The sequence below is a fragment of the Pseudophryne corroboree genome, chromosome 3 (assembly GCF_028390025.1).
Source record: "Pseudophryne corroboree isolate aPseCor3 chromosome 3, aPseCor3.hap2, whole genome shotgun sequence".
Lineage (NCBI taxonomy): Eukaryota > Metazoa > Chordata > Amphibia > Anura > Myobatrachidae > Pseudophryne > Pseudophryne corroboree.
Window position 1 is genome coordinate 235,499,693 of NC_086446.1, and position 24,454 is coordinate 235,524,146.

The 24,454-nt window shown below is 44.9% G+C and overlaps 1 protein-coding gene, 1 non-coding gene and 1 pseudogene across 16 annotated transcripts in view; all 3 read left to right on the forward strand.

Moving 5' to 3' along the window:
• Positions 1-24,454, forward strand: part of ZMYND8 (zinc finger MYND-type containing 8) — a 248,958-nt gene that overhangs the window by 175,566 nt on the left and 48,938 nt on the right. For all 15 annotated transcript variants that reach the window (XM_063958910.1, XM_063958912.1, XM_063958909.1 and 12 more), the window contains 6 exons: positions 1,868-1,945; positions 3,507-3,622; positions 5,150-5,631; positions 14,160-14,300; positions 23,584-23,736; positions 23,839-24,354. In XM_063958910.1, the coding sequence (XP_063814980.1) occupies positions 1,868-1,945; positions 3,507-3,622; positions 5,150-5,631; positions 14,160-14,300; positions 23,584-23,736; positions 23,839-24,354 (1,486 nt within the window). The remainder of the gene's footprint in view (positions 1-1,867; positions 1,946-3,506; positions 3,623-5,149; positions 5,632-14,159; positions 14,301-23,583; positions 23,737-23,838; positions 24,355-24,454) is intronic.
• On the forward strand, positions 8,432-8,539 carry LOC134899935 (U5 spliceosomal RNA; annotated as a pseudogene).
• Positions 10,174-10,288, forward strand: LOC134899867 (U5 spliceosomal RNA). Its single transcript, XR_010173416.1, has one exon. It is a non-coding gene; the product is annotated as a U5 spliceosomal RNA (small nuclear RNA).

Consider the following 24,454-nt stretch of genomic DNA (forward strand, 5'->3'; position numbering starts at 1 on the left):
CTGGATTGGAGGGCGGGTAGTGCAGGGCGGCAGTGAGGTCCGGCAGAAGGGCAGCTGGCTGCACGTGTGACCTATGACTTCACGTCACGCTGCGCAATGCGCAGACCCGGGGCGAGGGGGAGCTGAGCAGAGGGAGCCGGGCAGCGTCTGAGCCTCCTGAGGACGCTCAAAGATGCCCGGCTTAGAAAAAACTAAAGTGGTGGCCAATCCCGAAATCCCCGGAGTTGGAAGCTCCAATTCCGGGATTGAATCCCGGACAATTTTAGGCCTGGATACCGACGATCCGATCCCGAGATTGGCTACCCTACTAGCCACAATCATGGAGACTGCCTAGCTGGATCTAGTTGCCAAATAAATGGATCTGTGGCCATTTGTTCAGACTGTAGTAGCCCAAAATGAAGCCTATCAAGTTATTCAGTACTGGCCCAGCCTAGCAGACCTGATGTTTCTCATACATCCACTAAGGGGACACTGGAACCATGTGAGATATAGAGGCTCATCCAGTAGTTGTTGCTTTACAAATATGGCATACCCTTTATGAGCTCCTACCCCTCTATATTCCAGACTGCTGAGAACCAATGTTTTTTAAGTTTTGACAGTGCTTTGGGTGAACAGGATATACCAGAAGTTCCCAAACTGTGTGCCGTGACTCCCTGGGGTGCCTCGGGACACTTGCAGGGGTGCCCTGGGTTGGTGGTCCAGGACCAATTTAAATTATTCATGGTCAATATAATAGGCAAAACCAGTGCTGGTGACTGCCAGTCATAAAATATGTGGTCAAACAGAAGCAAAGCGTGTCCCTCACCACACAACTGACCCTAAGGATGACATATAAACGCGATCTACTTAATGTAATATTTCTTTCTAAATTTTTCAATAAGAAATTTTTGGACTAGGGGTGCCGTGAAAAAATTTCTGATATTCTAGGGCGCCGTGATTCAAAAAAGTTTGGAAACCACTGGTATATACTATACATGGAATTTCTGAGCGCCATGAAGCAAAGTGATGTCATAGGGTATATTTACTAAACTGCGGGTTTATAGCAATGGAGAATCTACTTATTTATGTACCACTTTCTAAGATAATAGCTAGAATCTCATTGGTTGCCATGGGCAACATCTCCACTATTAGAAACCTGCACCTTAGTAAATATACCCCATAGTCTCCATAGACATCAGAGCTGCATGCTTGCATGTCCTGTTCTAGCAATGTGATCAACACCTACTTCCGGTCTCATTATAATCATTTTCAGGCTTTGCTTTTAAGCTGGTCTACAGTTTGGAGAGTATTCACAAAGATCATAGTGGCGATGGCTGCTCTTCTGTTATCCAAGGAATGACCATAGCTCCCTATGAGGAATTGACTAACCTAATTGGTTGCAATTCACGGAATGTATGTGGCCAGAAAGATCACCATCCCAATAATATAATATCATTGAAATTAAATGATGACTTGTCAGATTCAGATTGAGTTGAAAAAGATTGTCTCTTAAATACCTGGCCACACACGTGTATGTACGACAGATCCAGCTGTCCCTTTGGCCAGACTGAACTGTGTATTTTCAGATTTATGCCATTAAATGTAGATAATGTACAAATTGCTGGTCATGTCAATCCAAAAATATACTGGTAGGTTAATTGGCTCCCAACAAAATTAACACTAGCGTGAATGTGTCTGTGTGTACATGTGGTAGGGAATATAAATTGTAAGCTCCACTGGGGAGGGACTGATGTTAATGGGCAAATATTCTCTGTAAAGCGCTGCTGAATAAGTGTGCGCTATATAAATAACTGATAATAATAATAATGTCATGTCAGTAGGAGCCGCTTCTTGCTGAATACAACCTGTCTTGTTTTCTATGTTTCAGATGAATGAAATTGAAGTCTGCCCTGAATGTTATTTAGCTGCTTGCCAAAAAAGAGATAATTGGTTTTGTGAACCATGTGTGAGTATCTTATCCCTTTGAAACATGGAGTTTATAGGACAATGTATTTATATTTGCAGATGCGTATACTGGTTTTATTATTTTGAAAGAATGAAACAACGAAGTTAAATTTTGAGATCTCTTGCATTAGCCCTGCTAGAATGACTGGCAACCGGGCCTATGGTCAGGCGATTTCCCTTTGCCCTAGACCATGCCCGATTGCCGGTACAAACCAGTAAGATGCACTGAACGACGGAACGATTATTGTTCCGTCCTTCATTGCACTGGGTAGCATGCAATATTTTTCGGTTGGCAATGCGGTAGGGTCGACCGGTAGATGGTGCATACGACCCGTAGGAGCGCGCACTATTACGTTCACACTAGGCGGCAGACACGATTTGTCGTGCAAATATCGCTCTGGTGTGTACACAACTAAGTATTACAGTAAAAGGCATTTAGGAAGGTAACTTGTCTGTTTAACTAATACCCTTTTCCCACTGCCAGAATAACCCGGGTGCGCTGATCAGTGGAAAAGGGTCCTTGAAAAATAACCCGAGTCCAGTGACCCGGGAATTCAAAACTGGTAGTTAGCAAGGTCGGACACGGGAAGGTGCAGCCTAAACGTATGACCGAGGTCATCTAACACGGGTCCCATTAAAAGTCTATGGAGAGCCGCATCACCGGTGCTTATTGATGATTTCATGAACAAGCAATGGCAGAGGGAAGACCCATGACTGACCCACGTCCAGTCTGTGGTGTGAACGGGGTTTCAAGCTGCTGTGACACAGCTTGAAACCACATACACTTACTCAGGTCGGATCCGGGTTTTGGGTGGAATAGGGGTGTATAACTGAACTGCAACATTGGATTGAAAAGTGCATCTTGCATTTAAAAGTGAAAATCAAAGTCTTGTGTTATTATGAATAAATAAAACCGCTTGAATACAGTGTTCCGACAAAAATGCAAAGTACATCCCAGTATTGGATGAGACCCTGCATCCTCAAAAGGAGATTGAAAAATCTGGTATTTTGTATGGAGAGAAATTATGTGTACCCTCACACAAAGCTATCTCACATAATATGCTCGGAGCAAGGTACACCCCCAATTCTTCTACCAAACTTTTGCACCCCCACAAAGAGTGCCATTTGGTCTTTAACCCCCTCCAATGCTTAGGACAAGTGGACTTGTCGTAAGCACTATGGGGTTCAAATGGGGCGGGAATTACCTCAAAGCTCCTCCACTTACAGTTGCTGTTGCTTGGACCCAATAGGGGCTTGGGGCTTAATGACTTCATCACATCAAAACCACAATGATGTTGTTAAGTTTTGCCCTTTCCATCCTAACTCTAATTTCACTTCATAAAGACAGACTGAAGATCGTGCAAAACACCTATGATCATGTATTGTGGTGGAATCCACTGGGTACAGACCAATGCAAACTAGCCAATTAATGGGAATATTTTGTGGCAGTAACTCTGTGGTTTAAGAATCATGAAGCTTAAGGATAAATTGATTTCACATGGAAAGACATAAATACCAGTTTGCAGTGTACTCTGTCAAATGCTGTTTTCTGTCCTCTTTAGAGCAATCCACACCCTTTGGTCTGGGCAAAATTAAAAGGATTTCCTTTCTGGCCCGCAAAAGCCCTCCGAGACAAAGATGGTCAGGTGGATGCACGTTTCTTTGGCCAGCATGACAGGTGGGAGCTAACACTGAATGCAGATGTTTCTGTTCTTTTGAATTGTTACTGTTAAAATTATCTCCGTTACATATGCCAGGAAATCAGAGTATTAAATGTGTCCTTGACTCTACTTTTTGTACACAGAAAACTTTCTGCTCAATTTTACCTCCAACATAGAATTTTACCTCCAACATAGAGTCAGTGTATTAGTGTGATAGATGTAAATAATATATTATTACTCACACACATGACGGAAAGGTGACCTGTTAATCTTCTGAGAATTAGAAGGAAAATTATCCTGTTTTGTAAGTATGGATTATCTTCACTGTAATTGTTCTTATAAATTGCAGCTACAGTACACATACAGACAGAAGCCATTCAACGGATATTACTTCATTGTCATTAGTGGGAGCAGCCATTCTGATATGAGCCAAATTTCACCCACACACTCCAGATACTAAAGGAACACTGCCCCCAACCCAGTGACTACTGTAGCTTGCAGACTGTATAATGCCACAATATAGGTATCTCTACCACATGTTCTTACTATTGAAAAATTCACTAATAAATAATTGTTTCATTGTAATGTGTTTTTTTTTTTAAGCACACTTGATACCTGCAATGTAGTGGAGACAGACATTTTGTGGGTTGAACGCGTGTGGTCTGCCAGTCCTTCAGGAACTAGTCGCTAACGTGCCTACAAAGTATATTTATTCACTGTGAAGCCACAGCATCACCGTAGCATAGATGTTATTTAACATCATTAGAAACCCTTATTAGAAGTATAATTTATAGGCTGCAACAATATTCCACAGACCAATATAGTAGGGAATTATGCATTATAAATAAAATGTAGTTGAATAGCAAGAACAATACTAAACTAATTAACAGAAGTGCTGGACAAACATAAGTCATAAAATAAAACTTCACACAGCAGACACAGGGACACAAATCTTGGTAAGATGGCTATGTACAAAAAGGAAAGGGGAAAGAGGAGGGGTGGGTACAATGTGGATTGGGTGAAGACAGAGTCACCCGTAGCCTCCATTACTTTAAATGCTCCTTAAAACAAAAATGTATTTTATTTATAGGGGGGAATTCAGTTGTTTTGTGGCCTCCCAAATGTAATGGGCGTCCACCTGAGCAATTCAGCAGTTCCACCCCTTGGGCGCATGCCACGTGTGTGCCCCAATTAGTACTGCTAAAGCCGTCTAAAATTCTGGAGATTTTGCGCATTTCAGCTCGCACCTCAGGAGGCTGTGAGCTGAAATGTATCCCCCGCTGCATGCACACCCGAACGGAGACACAATTGAATTGTTCAGTCAGGCACCATCTAGTGGCAGCTGGGGACACACAAACACAATTGAATTCCCCCCGTAAGGTATGTGGGGATTAGTCTCTGTAATTGGTGACAGATGTGGAACTGTAGAAGAGGAAAATGAATCTGAAGCTGATAAATACTGGTGGGAGGGATGCCTATCAAGGTTACCATACCCCAGCAATTGTACCCAGTTGAGTTGACCAATCATTGTTGCTTTCTTTCAGGGCCTGGGTTCCAATGAACAATTGCTACCTCATGTCTAAAGAAATCCCTTTTTCTGTAAAAAAAACAAAAAGCATCTTTAATAGCGCCATGCAGGAAATGGAGGTATATGTGGAAAACATCCGCAAGAGGTTTGGCGTATTTAACTATGCTCCATTTAGGACACCTTACACACCGAACAACCAATACCAAATGTTGCTGGACACCGGCAATCCAAGTGCTGGCACTGCAAAAACTGACAAGCAGGAAAAAGTGAAATTGAACTTCGACATGACAGCGTCACCGAAGATCTTAATGAGCAAGCCCATGTTAAATAGTGGCGGAGGTCGGCGGATTTCATTAACTGACATGCCCCGCTCTCCGATGAGTACCAACTCATCCGTGCACACTGGCTCGGATGTGGAGCAAGATGCTGATAAGAAACCAGTGTCCAGTCATTTCAGTGCAAGTGAGGAGTCCATGGACTTTATTGATAAGAGCACAGGTGAGAAAACAAAGTAACACAAAGCTGACATTAACTATACCAAAGTCTCCTTTTTCTTTGATCAGTTATGTGGATATTACCCTGACCTCACTGTGTATCAATGATTCTGGTTATATATTGAGAAGAGAGGGTGCCACTGAATTAGAGTAGTGGCCAGAATATGAGGAACAGATTACAAAGATATTACAAATTGTGTTTAGGAGGGGTGAGATCAGGGACTAATATCAGTTATTGGGACTGTTTCTAAAAAGAGTACATATGGATCTGTTGTAGTAGATGGTCATGCAGAGAGGGCAGCATTATGGGGAAAAGCAATGTGCCAAAAAATAGATAAAACTGTAAGGAAGGATGTGCTGAATGAATAAGAATATGGGGTATATTCAATTGAAGTCGGATCCATTCCAACATTCATTTGTCGGAATGGATCCGACAAGGGCTATTCAAAGTAATCTCAATTCGACTTTAAAAAAGTTGAATTGAGATGCAGGAGCTGAAACGGGCAAGAGCCGCGGGCAGATGGGGGAGAGCAGCACTACAGCAGCGTAGCCAGGGGATGTGTCACAGCCGCCGCTCACGGCAGCGTCCACCCGGCTCCAGCAGGTCTTGCTTGCTGGAGCCGGGTGGACGCTGCTGTGAGCGGTGGCTGTGACACATCCTCCGGCTGCGCTGCTATAGTGCTGCTCTCCTCCATCTGCCCGCGGCTCTCCCCCTGTCTCCCCGCTGGTCTCCCCCCTCTCCTCCTCTCGGCTCCCTCATCTCAATCCGACTGTTTTTAAAGTCGGATTGAGATTTTTCGACAGGAGCACGCAGATCGGCAGCTATTCCGCCGATCCACTTGCTTTTTGACAAGTATAATTCCTCGACTTGACGAATAATTTGGGGTTATATTGAATAGGTTGGAACCCCTTCCGACCTAAAAAAATCGAAAACTGACGTCCTTTCGACAGACGGCAGCTTTCGACTTCAATTGAATATACCCCTAAGTAATTATTACAAAAATAAAAAAACAAACTTTCTTTATCATCCACTAGGGGTCACTGGAGTACTCTTGGGATATGGACGGGCGTAGCCGAACAAGGGCACTGAATATTTAAATTTAGGACCCTCCCCCCCCTCCATATCCCCGAGTACCTCAGTGTACGACCTCAGTGTTTTTTCGGTGCTCACAGCACGAACAAGGCTTGTGGTATATCCACACTTGGATTTTTATTTTTAAATTTTTATTTTTACTTTTTATTTTTACACTTAGCACATCCCTTCCCAGTTTCTGGAAAAACATGGGTCCGGGATAGTGCCGCTGCACGGGCAGCGAATGGCGTGTCGGTCCTCACAAAGAGCACCCTCACAGCCACAGGCGCTACAAGGCAGCGCATGGCGTGTCGGTCCTCACAAAGAGCACCCTCACAGCCACAGGCAGACTGTCTCCTACTGCAACTGGACGGAGATTACAAGCCCCGTCACAGCCAGGAGGAGAGCTGAAAACTGGACGGGGCTTACAGTAAGAAGCCCCGTCACAGCCAGGATGGAAGCCCCGTCACAATCTGGACGGAGCTTACAGAAGTGCGACACTGCAAGGTATGGTGGGGGGGTCAGGGCGGTCAGCTCACGCTGCCGCCCTGCTGTGTGGGAAAAGCCTTTATTTTTACCGCCGCTTTGCCCGCCGCTTACAGAGGACCCCGCTGAACGAGAGAGCGGCCGCACGTCACTCACAGACGCCGGCCGCTCTCCCAGCCACTGTACCAGTACTCTGCCACTGTAACCGAGCGGCCGCACGTCACTCAGACGCCGGCCGCTCTCCCAGCACGGTAACCGAGCGGCCGCACGTCACTCAGACGCCGGCCGCTCTCCCAGCCACTGTACGCGAGCGCCGCCCAAGCAGCCACTCTGCGTACCCGGGTCTAAAGCTCCGAGCGGCCGTACGTCACTAAAGACGCCGGCCGCTCTTCCAGCGCTGCACCCGGCCACTGCTGTATGAGGCGCCGCCCGTTCCTAGGGCTCCCCGGCGCACTATACCAGCGCTCCCCGGGTTTCCCCAAGCTCCCTGCACTCGCTTCCGGCGCTGCACAGGGAGAAGCTACAAAGCAGCGCGGCTGCGGGGGGGTGACGGTGAGTAAAGCCCATAGCAGCAGCAAAGGCTGCATGGGTTAAGACACTGCTCAGTTCTAAATAAGAGACTGCTCAGTTTTTAAACAAGTTATTGACCCATAGCAGCAGCAAAGGCTGCTTGGGAATAAGATATGTTGGAAATAATACAATTCACTGCAGGCAGTGTTGAGTAAAGCCCATAGCAGCAGAAGGCTGCATGGGGTAAGAGACTGCTTAGTGTTTAAACAGTTAATGAAATAACTGGAAGGCTAACTAAAGCATAAGGCTGCATAATGTATTGTAAACTGCACGGATTTTACTGTATAATAGACCTGTAACTGTAGAATAGGCTATTAAGCCTATATTTAATGTATAATAGGCTATTAAGCCTATATATTAACGCTGCAGCAGGTAACCTGTCCTGTGATTTTCAGTGGAAGCATGGCATGACGGTCATTTTAATCATTGCTGTTCTTCCAGGTTATAATTCCAGAACATTCCGCCCATACACCTATACTCCACAAGGAGGCGCAGGGGTGTTAGTGGGAATTTTTTGGTTCAGTTTTCACATAAGTCAGCCATGTAATCTGTATTTCTAATTAATTCTAGAACATTCCTGCCCTACATCTCTCAGCCACCAGAGGCGCAGGGAAGTTAGTAGGAATTTGGTTGGGGTTTCATATGCCCATGTGAACTGCTTTTCACATAAAAGACAATATTTTGATTTCTCTTCATATCGAATAAATCTTTCGTTTTTTGCTAAAGATTTCCGTAGAGAGAAACAAGCTTGAGTTTCATATGAATATGCTGTTCAGCAATAACATATATATATATGACACATAATAACTTCATTAAGTCGTGCAAGTGTCTGTCTATTGCCTATTATTTTATGGTGTCTGTCTACATAGCGAGTAAGGCTATAGTGCAGACTAAAAATAATTTTAAAAATCCTATGTTAACATTGGCAATTCAAATTAAAAGAGCGGTAACATCGGAGTCTCGAAATGACTCCGCCAGCCCTAACAAAAGACAGTCTTCCAAAGGGCCAATTTCCCTTTGGGTACCAGAGTGTTTATTTCACTCGATTCTATGTCAAATTATAACTACGAGTGAGAAGGGTACATTAGACCAGCACTCAGATAGTGCGGGGGGGTTGTTAACAACCATACATAATCGTTTCCAAAAGGACGCGATCCGCCATTGCTAGATGATTTTCTTTCAAACATTATAAAAACCCAGGATACATTTGGGTCACTAGAATCTATGTATCAAACAATGACGATCACTGGTAAAAGAAGCTGCAGAGTATATCTGTAAAGCTTCTGCTAACGCCGGTTATTTTCATTGTCGCTAGTTAAGCGCGACAAGGCCAGAGCTTGTTTGCTCATAAATTTGATATACTTGTAACGGTATTTTATCCCTTTATGATATTCAGCCATTACCGCATACAGTATATTTGTAACGGCGTTTTATCCCTTTATAAGGAACAGTCACGCCTTGTAACGACAGGACGTTACAGTCAGCAAGCCAGTGGTTTGATGACTTCTTTTACAATTGTGGAAGCGCGTATTTACATGTTACATTTGCGAGGTTTCAGGACTTCAACTCATACAGGTCTCAGCTATTTACAGCTTAAAGGACAAAACTGCCTCTGTCGAACGGTTGGCAGGTTGTCATTTAGTCTTTGCAGGTTTATAAACCAGGCAGTAGTACGCCAACAGAGTCAGAGTTACTTATTCCCCTCTGTTGGAGCAAAACCAAACAGCTCCGTTGCAATATCAATCAGCAAGTCATTTACTACAGTTAGAAAATGGATTTTCTGCGGTTAGTATTTGCTTATTGGAGCCACACAATTGCATAATTGCATTTGAATGCGTATTTACCCAGTCCGGTTTGTTCTTCACAGGTTCTAGCGGTTGCAAATCGCCACAACCATTAACCATTTCATGTCTACCGTTGCTTATCGCTTTGGGTATTTACCAAAGTGAGGTTGGGATGATAGCTCATCTCACATAAGAACTCTGTCTCAACAAAGTTCCTTTAACTTGCGCTACTAAGGTATACTGCGGTAGCAGATCAAGTTCGAAAACAATCACATCTAATTCCGTCTAAACGATGTCAATGCCTAGGTAAGATGATAAATACGGTAAATCAAAGACTTTTACCTACTACACCAGCAATAACAAATGTACGTCTAGTAATTAGTGCAAAACACGCACACTAGCGGTACATTGGTGTATTCACCTATTAAGAATAAAGTTGTGTTTTCAATTTAGTTCGCCACCCTTCACTCGCGTTTCCCACAGAGGGAAAAGGGTGCATATACTCTGGACGACAGTCGCAGAGGGTCAGGATTTGTAGTTAAAATCAGCAACAAAGATTGCTGTCGATAAAGGTCCTAGAACTCTGTGCATTTTACAATGCAATACATGATTCGCTTTCAGTCTGACCAGGTATATACTCTGGTTTCTCTTCAGAACGAATAAATCTTTCGCCTTTTACTAAAGATTTCTGTGGAGAGGAACAACCATGAGTTTCAGGTAAATGTTTGATGCCTGTCTCACGCTGGCCTTAAGCAGTCAAACAAGGCAACGGCAGTTGCATACACAACAACCAGTGAGAACCAAGAAGCCGCATGGTAAGGCGGCATGTGACTCAAATCCTCAATGGCTTAGAACACCATTAGGTGAAAATGTCAAGAGATCATTACGTGAGTGGACATCTGTTAGACAGAGGATCTCACCCGTCAGGATTTGGATCCTGAAAACTGGACATTAAATCCACAGGTGTTTCATATGTGAGTCCACGGAAGGGGGTTACCCTCAAGTATACATGATGGCATCTCGCCACAATTACAAAAGCTCAGTATGTGTACAAAACAGATCACAAGGGCAGTGGCGGTGGAGTCTCTCACATTCATGTGGTCATTCAGCATCGTGTATCTGGCTCCACCAGTTTCCGCTGCTCTCTCCGTTGTCAAAACGGCTCATAAGACAGTTTGTCACAGTCATACTGGTGGTAGCTCATGGGTTTCGGAGAAGTTTGCTTCTCGAATTTTCAAGGAATACTTGCACACGATCTTGGCCCGCTCATAATACGTCCAACCTGTTACATCAGGGAATGTTAGTTTACCCATAGTTACCTATGTACCTATTATCTATGTACCGCAGCTGCGGTTGACGGGGTGAGGGTGCAGACCGCCCTCTTAAGAAATTGAGCATTACAGTATCGGTTATACTAACCATGTTACGAAATAGTAAGCCGTTTAAGGCAGCTCATTTTTACAAAATTTCGTGGGCTTACATAGGTTGTAAACCTCGGAAGTTTCCAACATCATCCTTCAAGTAACCCGTATTCTGTTAAACGGGGTGGAATGGAAAACTGCGTTGATCTGCACGAAGAGTGCAGGTATCTGTGTGGTAAACTTATTTTCAAAGACGTTTGCCTCTATTGGCGTCTGTACACATCTTTCTACAAGGTGTCATCAAAGTTCACACTCTATTTATCCCACCTACAGCGCCAGGCGACTTGAAGTTGGGTTCAGATTTCTTACAGTTTTCATATTTTGAACCCTTTCAACAAATGGGAATTAAGTTTCTCACTTTGGAAAACAATTTTCTTATAGCCTTGGCTTCGGCAAGGGTTTTGTTTTCATATTTGGGTGCCTTGTATTCCAAGCCACCGTATTTGAGTTTTCTCATGACAAAGCAGATCTTCGGATGAATCACGCTTTCGTATTCTTCACATCAATATACCAATAGGGGTTCCTGTGTGGACAGCACATTCTAGAATTCTGAATGTGGTACACGCATTACGCGTTTATATATGTCCCGAACGTCAACAGTACGTGATATTAATACGTTGTTTGTTCTCTATGATACTGCCAACTGGGGTTAGCCAGTTTCTTAGCAGACATTATCCAGTTGGGTAATAATAATGACTACAAGTCAGGTTTACTTTAAGGCTAAGTTACAATCGCCTACGTCAGTAATAGCTCATCCCACAGGTTCTGTGGGAATGTCAGACCCAGTGGGTCGTGGAGTGTCTAAAACGCGGCTATATAGCCTTCATGTGCACCATGTTTGTGCACGTTTACACGTTATAAATGGTGGCGCCATCAGCATCTAGCTTTGGGCTGCCTACTGTTACAAGTATCAAACAGCTCTCCCGCCCACGAGGGAAGCTTTGGTACGTCCCAAGAGTACTCCAGTGACCCCTAGTGGATGATAAAGAAAATAGGATTTTGGTACTTACCAGGTAAATCCTTTTCTTTGAATCCATAGGGGGCACTGGACGCCCACCCAGAGCAGTTTTACCGGGGTTGTTTTAAGCTCAAGGGAGCTTAGGGTAACAAGTTTTACTTCATTGATATTAAGCTCAGAGGAGCTTATGGTAACACATTTTCACCGATTGGTTCAAATTATAAAGTTCTATCGGTTATGGTGTCAACTGTTTAGTTGACAGTAAGGTTATGGGTCAACATTGTGTTGTCCGTTATGTTATAGGTATTCTCCATTGTCAACCTCTCTATATCGTTCCTGTTCGCTCAGTAAAAAACACTGAGGTCGTACACTGAGGTACTCGGGGATATGGAGGGGGGGGAGGGTCCTAAATTTAAATATTCAGTGCCCTTGTTCGGCTACGCCCGTCCATATCCCAAGAGTACTCCAGTGCCCCCTATGGATTCAAAGAAAAGGATTTACCTGGTAAGTACCAAAATCCTATTTTCTCTTACGACCTAGAGGATGCTGGGGTCCATATTAGTACCATGGGGTATAGACTGGTCCACCAGGAGCCATTGGCATTTTAAGAGTTTAATAGTGTTGGCTGGCTCCTCCCTCTATGCCCCTCCTACCAGACTCAGTTTAGAAAATGTGCCCGAAGGATGTGGGGTGTTTGGTGGGTGTGTGACAACATGTCTAGGGACACTGTTTCATATGCTGCAGAGGATTTGACTTCCCAGGAAGACTCCATTCCATGTAATCAGGATTGCACTGTTGTAGCGCAGATCCCAGCTAGAGAGCCAGAATGGTTAGTCTCTCTGAGGGGGACTATTTCTCAAATTTCAGATAGGGTGGCTAGGACTGAACATGCCACTCAGGTCCTGCAATCCTCTATGGTTGTATGGTCTGATACTGCTTCCTCGGGGTCCCCTACGGTACATTCTCAGAAACGTGGGCTTGCAATGCTTATGCAGGATGACACGGACACCAATTCTGACACGGCAGACAGTGACGGGGATGTGTTGAGGGGGACAGCATCACTTGCTAAGGGGGTGCAGTTGATGATTGAAGCTGTAAGGGATGTTTTACACATTTCTGACAGCTCCTGAGCAGGTGGAGGAGTTCTTTTTTACAGATAATAAAAAGCCCCCCCTCACTTTCCCGGCATCCAAAGAATTAAACGCTATCTTTGAAAAAGCCTGGTAAACTCCGGAAAATAAATTCCAGATTCCTGAGAGACTCTTGGTTGCTTAAAATTAAAATTGTTAAAGTAACATTAGATGGGTTCAGTAAGAGAACCCAGTGGCATTCCGTCCATCAGAATCCCGACAGCCCCCCATTAAGCCACCTAACCCTCGCCTTTTCCCTATCTTAACCCTCCCTTGTGGGTGCCTAACCCTAAAGGGAGGTACACACGGAGAGATCTGTGCTTAAAATCTAAGCAATCTGACTAGATTGCTTAGAAGTTAAGCACGGATCTCTCGTGTGTATACCCCCCAGCGGTGCTAGATTGAGCCTGCATGCAGGCTGAATCTAGCAGGTTGCTCGCTTCAGTGCTTTGTGAAGTGAGCGTCCCCCCGTCCCTGTCCCCCCCTCGCTCAGCACACATCGCGCTGAGTGCTGAGCAGGGGGAGAGATGTGTGCTGAGCGGTCTGTGATAGATCGCTCAGCACACATTTCTAGGTGTGTATCCCCCTTAACCCTCCCCGCTTGGTGCCTAACCCTTCCTTCCCCGCTGCCTAAACCTAACCCTCCCCGCACGGTGCCTAACCTCCCCTTTTGTGTGCCTAACCCTCTTTCCCCGGTCGCTAACCCTAACATTCTTGTGGCAGCACCCTAAGCCTAACCCTCCTTTTGCAGCAAGTCCCGCTGTTCGAACGTTCGGGATGCAGGTTGTCTGTATTTTGATGGTGCCATTCCGCTCGGCGTTGGTATTTTGAAGCAGAATTTGTGTCCTTCCTTGGGATCCCGGCGTCAGTATATCGACCACCGGGATCCCGTTAGAAAAACATTATATTATCATCTGTTTAGTAGGAGCAAAAGGGTGGTTTTTTTTTCTCTGCTATCAAAGCTTTATATAAAATATTTAGGTTTTTATTAAATGTAAAAATTCCCTTTTATAGCAGGAGTCCAAAGCAAGTGGTATGCTGAGGTATTTGGTACATACATCTTGTGCAAGAATGCGGCACAAGTTTAATGAATTTGTATTTTGTTTTACAGCCTCTCCTGTAGCTACAAAAACAGGACATGGTGGAAGCATATCGGACAGTCCCAAACCCTTCTCTCCTCAGTCTTCCACGCCAGTAACATCCAAACCAGAACGAAACAGCAGCACAGGCAGCATACTCAACCTCAACCTTGGTCAGTGCTCAATTTTAATTAACCAATCACGACTAAACAACAACTAAATGGCCACTAATTAATACAGTCCTAGTTTGTGGAGGTTCAGCTTATCCAGTACACCCAGCAACAAAGAATAAGGGGTTGTGTTGTAAGGGGCACTACCATTGTAGTGTACAGTACCATCTAATATCTCCTTGTGGGAATAGAGGAACACGGGTGGAGCCATGAGCGGTGCCTCTACTACTGGCCTTTACCAGGCTTCATCGTGGAAGCCACTGAAGATGATAGCCGTTCACTACTGAGGACGATAGTGACCAAGGATCCAGGTGCTGCTTGTGCTGAGAAGCACACGTGCACTGATAAGAACATGCACTGGTGCCGCTCTTGTCCCTCAGGTTAGAGGAAGTGGTTGCCAAGTAGCTGTCAGCCTAACAGTGATACTAAATGAGATCCCACTAGGTACAGAGGAGCATAAAGAGATCTGTCCAATGATCAAGGGCCATCTTTGGATTGGGCCTTAGGGGGGTATGTGCGTATCCACATTCGGAAGCACTTGCTGGGCTTTACATCAGAAAGGAAAAATGGTCACAGCTGACAGACGCTCTGCACCCACTGCTTGCTGTGTTAGCTCTCCCCTTCTGTATCTCCTCACATGGGGTCTGATATGTGCGCAGTTAACCGTTGTACTTTGTACTGCACATGCATGGAAATCACATCTAAAGCAGGGTCAGAAAATTTTAGCAGGCATTCCTGGTAGGTAATGGTAGTGGCAAAGTTGACACGGGCATGTCACTGAAAGTGGCTGCACCCACAGAAGCACAGCCACTCATACAGGTTGCCATAGTCAGAGGAAGAAAGTTCACCTGCCATTGCACTGGTGTAGGTTTTGATGGTGCACTTGATGGTATGTCAAAAATGCACAGAAAATGTCTTAAGACGCTGTAAGTGGGTGTGTAATTTCTTTGAAAGGCGGCAGAATCAGGCCTCAAGAGAATGTGTGTGTTTCTGCTGCTTTCTAATACTTAAAATGTGGTTCACTTTTAATACTGTACACTACACTGACTTATATTGTGGGACACGGTATGTGAGTTCGACATTCAGAATGTCAACACGAAAAGTTGACATTGGTTGTCGACTTTCAGAAAGCTGTCAGGGTCACAAAGTCGACATTTGCTACATTTGACATGGTGCACCTTCTATTACCCTACAGAGCATTTCTGATACTAGCTCAGGGGCTCAGGTAGAGCCAGATTGGGAGCAGTGTCTTGCAAAATGTGAACATACAGTATCCTCTTAATACGCGTATTTAGAGTCGGCTGTTACTCAGGATTCCTCTTTTTGAGAACAATCAATGAAGAAGGTAGAATATTGATGATATGGCATTGGCTCTGCTGGAGGCACATTACATGTAAGATGAATCTCAAGTTCCAGACCTTTTCTTTCCCTTCTTTGAGGAAATTGCTTAGCAATGTCTGTATAAGACCTGAAAGGAAATTTCCAATTTTGCACAGACTACAGGGTCTATATACTTTATATAGTGAAGATAGTGCAAAATGTGAATACAAGAATTCTACCACAATTCCCCTCAATATCTACAACCATTTCTCTTCCAAAGGCCGCTACAAGCATAGCACAGATAGGAAGTGTGAGTTTGAGTCAGTTTATTTTATATAGCAATAAGGACTACTCTGTTTAGTCTTCTGCTTTGGCAAATGAGGCAGTACAACAACGGTTTAAGCTGTTTATTTTGGTAGACATATCAGAGAGGTATCTTAACATTTGCTTGATGCAGTCCTGATTGAGGGCAGGATTTCAGCCTTAGAGCTTGTTGTATGGGGCACAATCTGGCATAGATCCTTGGGAGCATATGCAGAGTCTAATAGTATACTTAATTTGCTTCCATTTATAGATTACATCTTTTTTCAGCCTGAGTTAGACCAGATCAGTCAGGCCATGGGAGGAAAACCTCCTCTCTCCCAGTTAATGTAGCCAGATTACCAGGACTTGTGTATGTTATCCTTTCATTTGGTCTAGGTGTTCAATACCAGAGGACAATTTTCCTTCTGATTTGTTGCACAAAATAGAGGGAAACCGGTTTGAATCGTCAAGTGACCACATACAAACCATTTGCTATACAGTAATTATGACAGACTCTAGGACTACCCGTAAGTTCTTGTGGTGGAGGCCCACCTCCTTCTTCTCTTCTGGGAAGAGGCAATCTACCCTTCCTTCAGAGGCAATTTAGGTAGAGTACATTTCCCCTGCCTTCAGAGAGGCAGGGAAAAAGCATTGGCAATCTCTTTTTGCTCTAGTTAGAATAATAAGTGATATGACACATATTGTGGCTTCAATAGATATCAAATTACCTGCATCTTCATGTCCTCTTGAGACCCAGAGTAATGGCGGCGGTTCTTTGTTTGAACAATTTCTTAATCAAAGCAGGATTTTCTTCCTTCTGTCCCACTTACAGGTGTCACTCATCGGAAGATGAGGAGTCCCTCGTGAGGTGTTACCTGGATAGGACCTCCGCTATTAGGAAGACAGATGACATGTTTGTGATATATGATGCTTAGAAGAGCAATTGCCTAACAAGTTACCAAACCATTTGCAGATAGATTATTTCTCAGGCATATATATTTGTTCTGGGGAACCTGGTACCTAAGAACATTACCTTTTTCAATATTTTTGCATCCAAAGATTGTAATTTTGGATAGAAGTTTTCGTGCTGAGCAAATTTATAGCAACCCCTGTCTCTCCCATGTTAGAAAAGATAATAGGATTTTGTAAAGAAAATCCATTTCTCTGGGTCTGTTGCACTGTTTTTTATTTGACACGGTTTCGTGTTTAGTGTATGTTATTGGCGCTTCTGTGGGGCTTGGTTAGCTAACAATGGAGTTCAACTGATTAGGGTGAATATAAATGGGAAATTTAAGTTTTCTACTTTCAAACTAGATTCCTAACTAGATTCCTGGACTGCCCTCTATGTCCCCTGGTACAATAATTCCTGTTTTTATTCATACATATCAACAAATACATTGAAATGAATCTCATCTAAAAATATTAAAAAGTTTTTCTGTTCATTCCAAAAAAAATCTCATGAAAAATCTTGTAGCAAGAGACACCGTATACAATTAAAATGATGATTCGACTGGCGTTTAATAGGTTATACTATTTTCCTAGTATACTAGCTACCTTATCTGCTGTCCAGCGATCTCCTGAGAAGGCAGTCTTTCGATTCCTATGAAGGTATAGCACTACGAAACTCTTCTAGTGACACAACATTTTTAAGCTAAACATGGTGTTGTCAATGCCTAGCCCTATGAATTTCCTATTTTTATGAATTGATATTTCATAGAATAGAGATATTGGCAACACAGCTGGCACAGGAAGGACCATATTTGGAATCAGGGGGGATGATGGAATTTTCAGTTGACATGCTGGTGGTGTCCATAGTCTGTACGTTGTAATTACATTTCTCTATCGTCCTAGTGGATGCTGGGGTTCCTGAAAGGACCATGGGGAATAGCGGCTCCGCAGGAGACAGGGCACAAAAGTAAAGCTTTCCGATCAGGTGGTGTGCACTGGCTCCTCCCCCTATGACCCTCCTCCAAGCCAGTTAGATTTTTGTGCCCGGCCGAGAAGGGTGCAATCTAGGTGGCTCTCCTAAAGAGCTGCTTAGAAAAGTTTAGCTTAGGTTTTTTACTTTACAGTGAGTCCTGCTGGCAACAGGATCACTGCAACGAGGGACTTAGGGGAGAAGAAGTGAACTCACCTGCGTGCAGGATGGATTGGCTTCTTGGCTACTGGACATCAGCTCCAGAGGGACGATCACAGGTACAGCCTGGATGGTCACCGGAGCCTTGCCGCCGGCCCCCTTGCAGATGCTGAAGTAAGAAGAGGTCCAGAATCGGCGGCAGAAGACTCCTCAGTCTTCTAAAGGTAGCGCACAGCACTGCAGCTGTGCGCCATTTTCCTCTCAGCACACTTCACACGGCAGTCACTGAGGGTGCAGGGCGCTGGGAGGGGGGCGCCCTGGGAGGCAAATGAATACCTATTTTGGCTAAAAATACCTCACATATAGCCTCCGGAGGCTATATGGAGATATTTAACCCCTGCCAGAATCCGTTAAGAGCGGGAGACGAGGCCGCCGAAAAAGGGGCGGGGCCTATCTCCTCAGCACACAGCGCCATTTTCCCTCACAGAAAGGCTGGAGGGAAGGCTCCCAGGCTCTCCCCTGCACTGCACTACAGAAACAGGGTTAAAACAGAGAGGGGGGGCACTAATTTGGCGTTAGAAATATATAAAAAATGCTATAAGGGAAAACACTTATATAAGGTTGTCCCTATATAATTATAGCGTTTTTGGTGTGTGCTGGCAAACTCTCCCTCTGTCTCTCCAAAGGGCTAGTGGGTCCTGTCCTCTATCAGAGCATTCCCTGTGTGTGTGCTGTGTGTCGGTACGTGTGTGTCGACATGTAGGAGGACGATGTTGGTGAGGAGGCGGAGCAATTGCCTGTAATGGTGATGTCACTCTCTAGGGAGTCGACACCGGAATGGATGGCTTATTTAGGGAATTACGTGATAATGTCAACACGCTGCAAGGTCGGTTGACGACATGAGACGGCCGACAAACAATTAGTACCGGTCCAGACGTCTCAAAAACACCGTCAGGGGTTTTTAAAACGCCCGTTTACTTTAGTCGGTCGACACAGACAGGGACACTGAATCCAGTGTCGACGGTGAATAAACAAACGTATTCCTTATTAGGGCCACACGTTAAAGGCAATGAAGGAGGTGTTACATATTTCTGATACTACAAGTACCACAAAAGAGGGTATTATGTGGGATGTGAAAAAACTACCATAGTTTTTCCTGAATCAGATAAATTAAATAAAGTGTGTGATGATGCGTGGGTTCCCCCCGATAGAAAATTATGGGCGGTATACCTTTTCCCGCCAGAAGTTAAGGCGCGTTGGGAAACACCCCTTAGGGTGGATAAGGCGCTCACACGCTTATCAAAACAAGTGGCGGTACCGTCTATAGATAGGGCCGTCCTCAAGGACCAGCTGACAGGAGGCTGGAAAATATCATAAAAAGTATATACACACATACTGGTGTTATACTGCGACCAGCGATCGCCTCAGCCTGGATGTGCAGAGCTGGGGTGGCTTGGTCGGATTCCCTGACTAAAAATATTGATACCCTTGACAGGGACAGTATTTTATTGACTATAGAGCATTTAAAGGATGCATTTCTATATATGCGAGATGCACAGAGAGATATTTGCACTCTGGCATCAAGAGTAAATGCGATGTCCATAACTGCCAGAAGATGTTATGGACACGACAGTGGTCAGGTGATGCAGATTCCAAACGGCACAAAGGTGTATTGCCGTATAAAGGAAGAGGAGTTATTTGGGGTCGGTCCATCGGATCTGGTGGCCACGGCAACTGCTGGAAAATCCACCGTTTTTACCCTAAGTCACATCTCTGCAGAAAAAGACACCGTCTTTTCAGCCTCAGTCCTTTCGTCCCTATAAGATCATATCTGCCCAGGGATAGAGGAAAGGGAAGAAGACTGCAGCAGGCAGCCCATTCCCAGGAACTGAAGCGTTCCACCGCTTCTGACAAGTTCTCAGCATGGCGCTGAGACCGTACAGGACCCCTGGATCCTACAAGTAGTATCCCAGGGGTACAGATTGGAATGTCGAGACGTTTCCCCTTCGCAGGCTCCTGAAGTCTGCTTTACCAAGGTCTCCCTCCGACAAGGAGGCAGTATGGGAAAAAATTCACAAGCTGTATTCCCAGCAGGTGATAATTAAATTACCCCTCCTACTACAAGAAAAGGGGTATTATTCCACACTATATTGTGGTACTGAAGCCAGAAGGCTAGGTGAGACTTATTCTAAAAAAAAAAAAAAAAAAAAAATTTGAACACTTGCAAAGGTTCAAATCAAGATGGAGTCAATCAGAGCAGTGATAACGAACCAGGAAGAAGGGGACTATATAGTGTCCCGGGACATCAGGGATGCTTACCTCTATGTCCCAAATTTGCCCTTCTCACTAAGGGTACCTCAGGTTCGTGGTGCAGAACTGTCACTATCAGTTTCAGACGCTGCCGTTTGGATTGTCCACGGCACCCCGGGTCTTTACCAAGGTAATGGCCGAAATGATGATTCTTCTTCGAAGAAAAGGCGTCTTAATTATCCCTTACTTGGACGATCTCCTGATAAGGGCATAGTCCAGGGAACAGTTGGAGGTCGGAGTAGCACTATCTAGGATACGGCTACAACAGCACGGGTGGATTCTAAATATTCCAAAATCGCAGCTGATCCCGACGACACGTCTGCTGTGCCTAGGGATGATTCTGGACACAGTCCAGAAAAAGGTGTTTCTCCCGGAAGAGAAAGCCAGGGAGTTATCCGAGCTAGTCAGGAACCTCCTAAAAACAGTGCATCATTGCACAAGGGTCCTGGTAAAAATGGTGGCTTCCTACGAAGAAATTCCATTCGGCAGATTTCACGCAAGAACTTTTCAGTGGGATCTGCTGGACAAATGGTCCGGATCGCATCTTCAGATGCATCAGCGGATAACCCTATATCCAAGGACAAGGGTGTCTCTCCTGTGGTGGTTATAGAGTGCTCATCTTCTAGAGGGCCGCAGATTCGGCATTCAGGATTGGATGCTGGTGACCACGGAGCCCAGCCAGAGAGGCTGGGGAGCAGTCACACAAGGAAAAAATTTCCAGGGAGTGTGATCAAGTCTGGAGACTTTTCTCCACATAAATATACTGGAGCTAAGGGTAAATTTATAATGCTCTAAGCTTAGCAAGACCTCTGCTTCAAGGTCAGCCGGTATTGATCCAGTGGGAAATACATCACGGCAGTCGCCCACGTAAACAGACAGGGCGACACAAGAAGCAGGAGGGCAATGGCAAAAACTGCAAGGACTTTTCGCTGGGCGGAAAATCATGTGATAGCACTGTCAGCAGTGTTTCATCCCGGGAATGGAAACTGGGAAGCAGACTTCCTCAGCAGGCACGACCTCCACCCGGGAGAGTGGAAACTTCATCGGGAAGTTTTTTCCACATGATTGTAAACCGTTGGGAAATACCAAAGGTGGACATGATGGCGTCCCGTCTGAATAAAAAACGGGACAGGTATTGCGCCAGGTCAAGAGACCCTCAGGCAATAGCTGTGGACGTTCTGGTAACACCGTGGGTGTACCAGTCGGTGTATGTGTTCCCTCCTCTGCTTCTCATACCTAAGGTGCTGAGAATTATAAGACGTAGAGGAGTAAGAACTATACTCATGGCTCCGGATTGGCCAAGAAGGACTTGGTGCCCGGAACTTCAAGAGATGCTTACAGAGGTCTTATGGCCTCTGCCGCTAAGAACGGACTTGCTTCAGCAAGTACCATGTCTGTTCCAAGACTTACCGCAGCTGCGTTTGTCGGCATGGCGGTGGAAAGCCGAATCCTAAGGGAAAAAGGCATTCCGGAAGAGGTCATTCCTACCCTGGTCAAAGCCAGAAAGGAGGTGACCGCACAACATTATCACCACATGTGGCGAAAATATGTTGCGTGGTGTGAGGCCAGGAAGGCCCCACAAAGAAATTTCAACTCGGTCGTTTCCTGCATTTCCTGCAAACAGGAGTGTCTATGGGCCTCAAATTGGGGTCCATTAAGGTTCAAATTTCGGCCCTGTCGATTTTCTTCCAGAAAGAATTGGCTTCAGTTCCTGAAGTCCAGAAGTTTGTCAAGGGAGTATTGCATATACAACCCCCTTTTGTGCCTCCAGTGGCACTGTGGGATCTCAACGTAGTTCTGGGATTCCTCAAATCACATTGGTTTAAAACCAGTCAAATCTGTGGATTTGAAGCATCTCACATGAAAAGTGACCATGCTCTTGGCCCTGGCCTGGACCAGGCGAGTGTCAAATTGGTGGTTTTTTCTCAAAAAAGCCCATATCTGTTTGTCCATTCGGACAGGGCAGAGCTGCGGACTCGTCCCCAGTTCTCTCCCTAAGGTGGTGTCAGTGTTTCACCTGAACCAGCTTATTATGGTGCCTTGCACCTACTAGGGACTTGGAGGACTCCAAGTTGCTAGATGTTGTCAGGGCCCTGAAAATATGTTCCAGGACGGCTGGAGTCAGGAAAACTGACTTGCTGTTATCCTGTATGCACCCAACAAACTGGGTGCTCTTGCTTCTAAGCAGACTATTGCTAGTTGGATGTGTAATACAATTCAGCTTGCACATTCTGTGGCAGGCCTGCCACAGCCAAAATATGTAAATGCCCATTCCACAAGGAAGGTGGGCTCATCTTGGGCGGCTGCCCGAGGGGTCTCGGCTTTACAACTTTGCCGAGCAGCTACTTGGTCAGGGGCAAACACGTTTGCTAAATTCTACAAATTTGATACCCTGGCTAAGGAGGACCTGGAGTTCTCTCATTCGGTGCTGCAGAGTCATCCGCACTCTCCCGCCCGTTTGGGAGCTTTGGTATAATCCCCATGGTCCTTTCAGGAACCCCAGCATCCACTAGGACGATAGAGAAAATAAGAATTTACTTACCGATAATTCTATTTCTCGGAGTCCGTAGTGGATGCTGGGCGCCCATCCCAAGTGCGGATTATCTGCAATACTTGTACATAGTTACAAAAATCGGGTTATTATTGTTGTGAGCCATCTTTTCAGAGGCTCCGCTGTTATCATACTGTTAACTGGGTTTAGATCACAAGTTGTACGGTGTGATTGGTGTGGCTGGTATGAGTCTTACCCGGGATTCAAAATTCCTCCCTTATTGTGTACGCTCGTCCGGGCACAGTACCTAACTGGCTTGGAGGAGGGTCATAGGGGGAGGAGCCAGTGCACACCACCTGATCGGAAAGCTTTACTTTTGTGCCCTGTCTCCTGCGGAGCCGCTATTCCCCATGGTCCTTTCAGGAACCCCAGCATCCACTACGGACTCCGAGAAATAGAATTATCGGTAAGTAAATTCTTATTTTTAATTTGTACTAGTAACATGGCTTCGGCAAATGCTGGGTCACCCCAGCACCACCCTGCCATACAGTACTTACCCTGTTCCATTTCTGGCACTGCAGGTTTCTCCTCTCCTGGTCTGTCCTGTCTCAGTCACCAAGGTGGAACCTGAGGGCGGCATGATGGAGATAGAAATTAACCAATTAAATTATGTAAAATGTTGGCTTTATGTCACTGTATGTTTTTTGGGGTGAAAGAATTGCCCATTTTATTTTTTTCACATGAATGAAAATACTTGCTAAATGAATGTGAACTTCCATTTTTAGATCGTAGTAAAGCGGAAATGGATTTGAAGGAGCTCAGTGAATCTGTTCTTCAGCAGTCTACACCCACCCCGCTCATATCTCCCAAGAGACAGATCCGGAGTCGGTTTCAGCTCAATCTTGACAAGACTATAGAGAGCTGCAAAGCCCAATTAGGTATCTCCAAATTTTTATCGCTTCTCATGCAAATGGACAATTAAAACCTGCATGGTAGATTGTTTGATTTACTGGGCTGGTTTATCATCTCTTTAAATCCAGGAATTAATGAAATTCCGGATGATGCATACGCCGCAGTGGAACACAGCGATTCCGAGGAATCGGAGAAGACAGATTCTAGCGATAGCGAGTATGTGAGTGATGAGGAGCAGAAACCAAAGAATGAACGTGATGAAGACGTCAAGGAAAGTGTGAAGGTTGAAAAAGAAGTTTCTGCTTCATCATCGTTAAAGAAGAAAGTCAAGCCCTCAATCCTGGCAGAAGTGAAAGATGAAGCTAAAAGCACATCCTCAGCAACAGAGAAAGCAGAAACACCGGTTAAGGAGAAGGCTGCTTCAGCTGTAGCAAAAGATGTTCCAGACAAAAGCAAGCCAGTGCCACACACTGCTAAAGAAAAACAGCCAGGGAAGGACGAGACTGACTCCCCCACGGTACACCTTGGACTGGATTCTGATTCAGAGAGTGAGCTAGTGATAGATTTGGGAGAGGATCACTCAGGACGAGAAGGACGGAAAGCCAAAAAAGAGGCTAAAGAAACCCCAGCAAAGCACCCAGAAAGTATGTCTGTAATTTTGTATTCGTATTAAAAATGAAGAGAACATATTGTTCAAAACTTTATTATCACTTCTTATTTTGGGGACAAACATTTGTGGCTGTA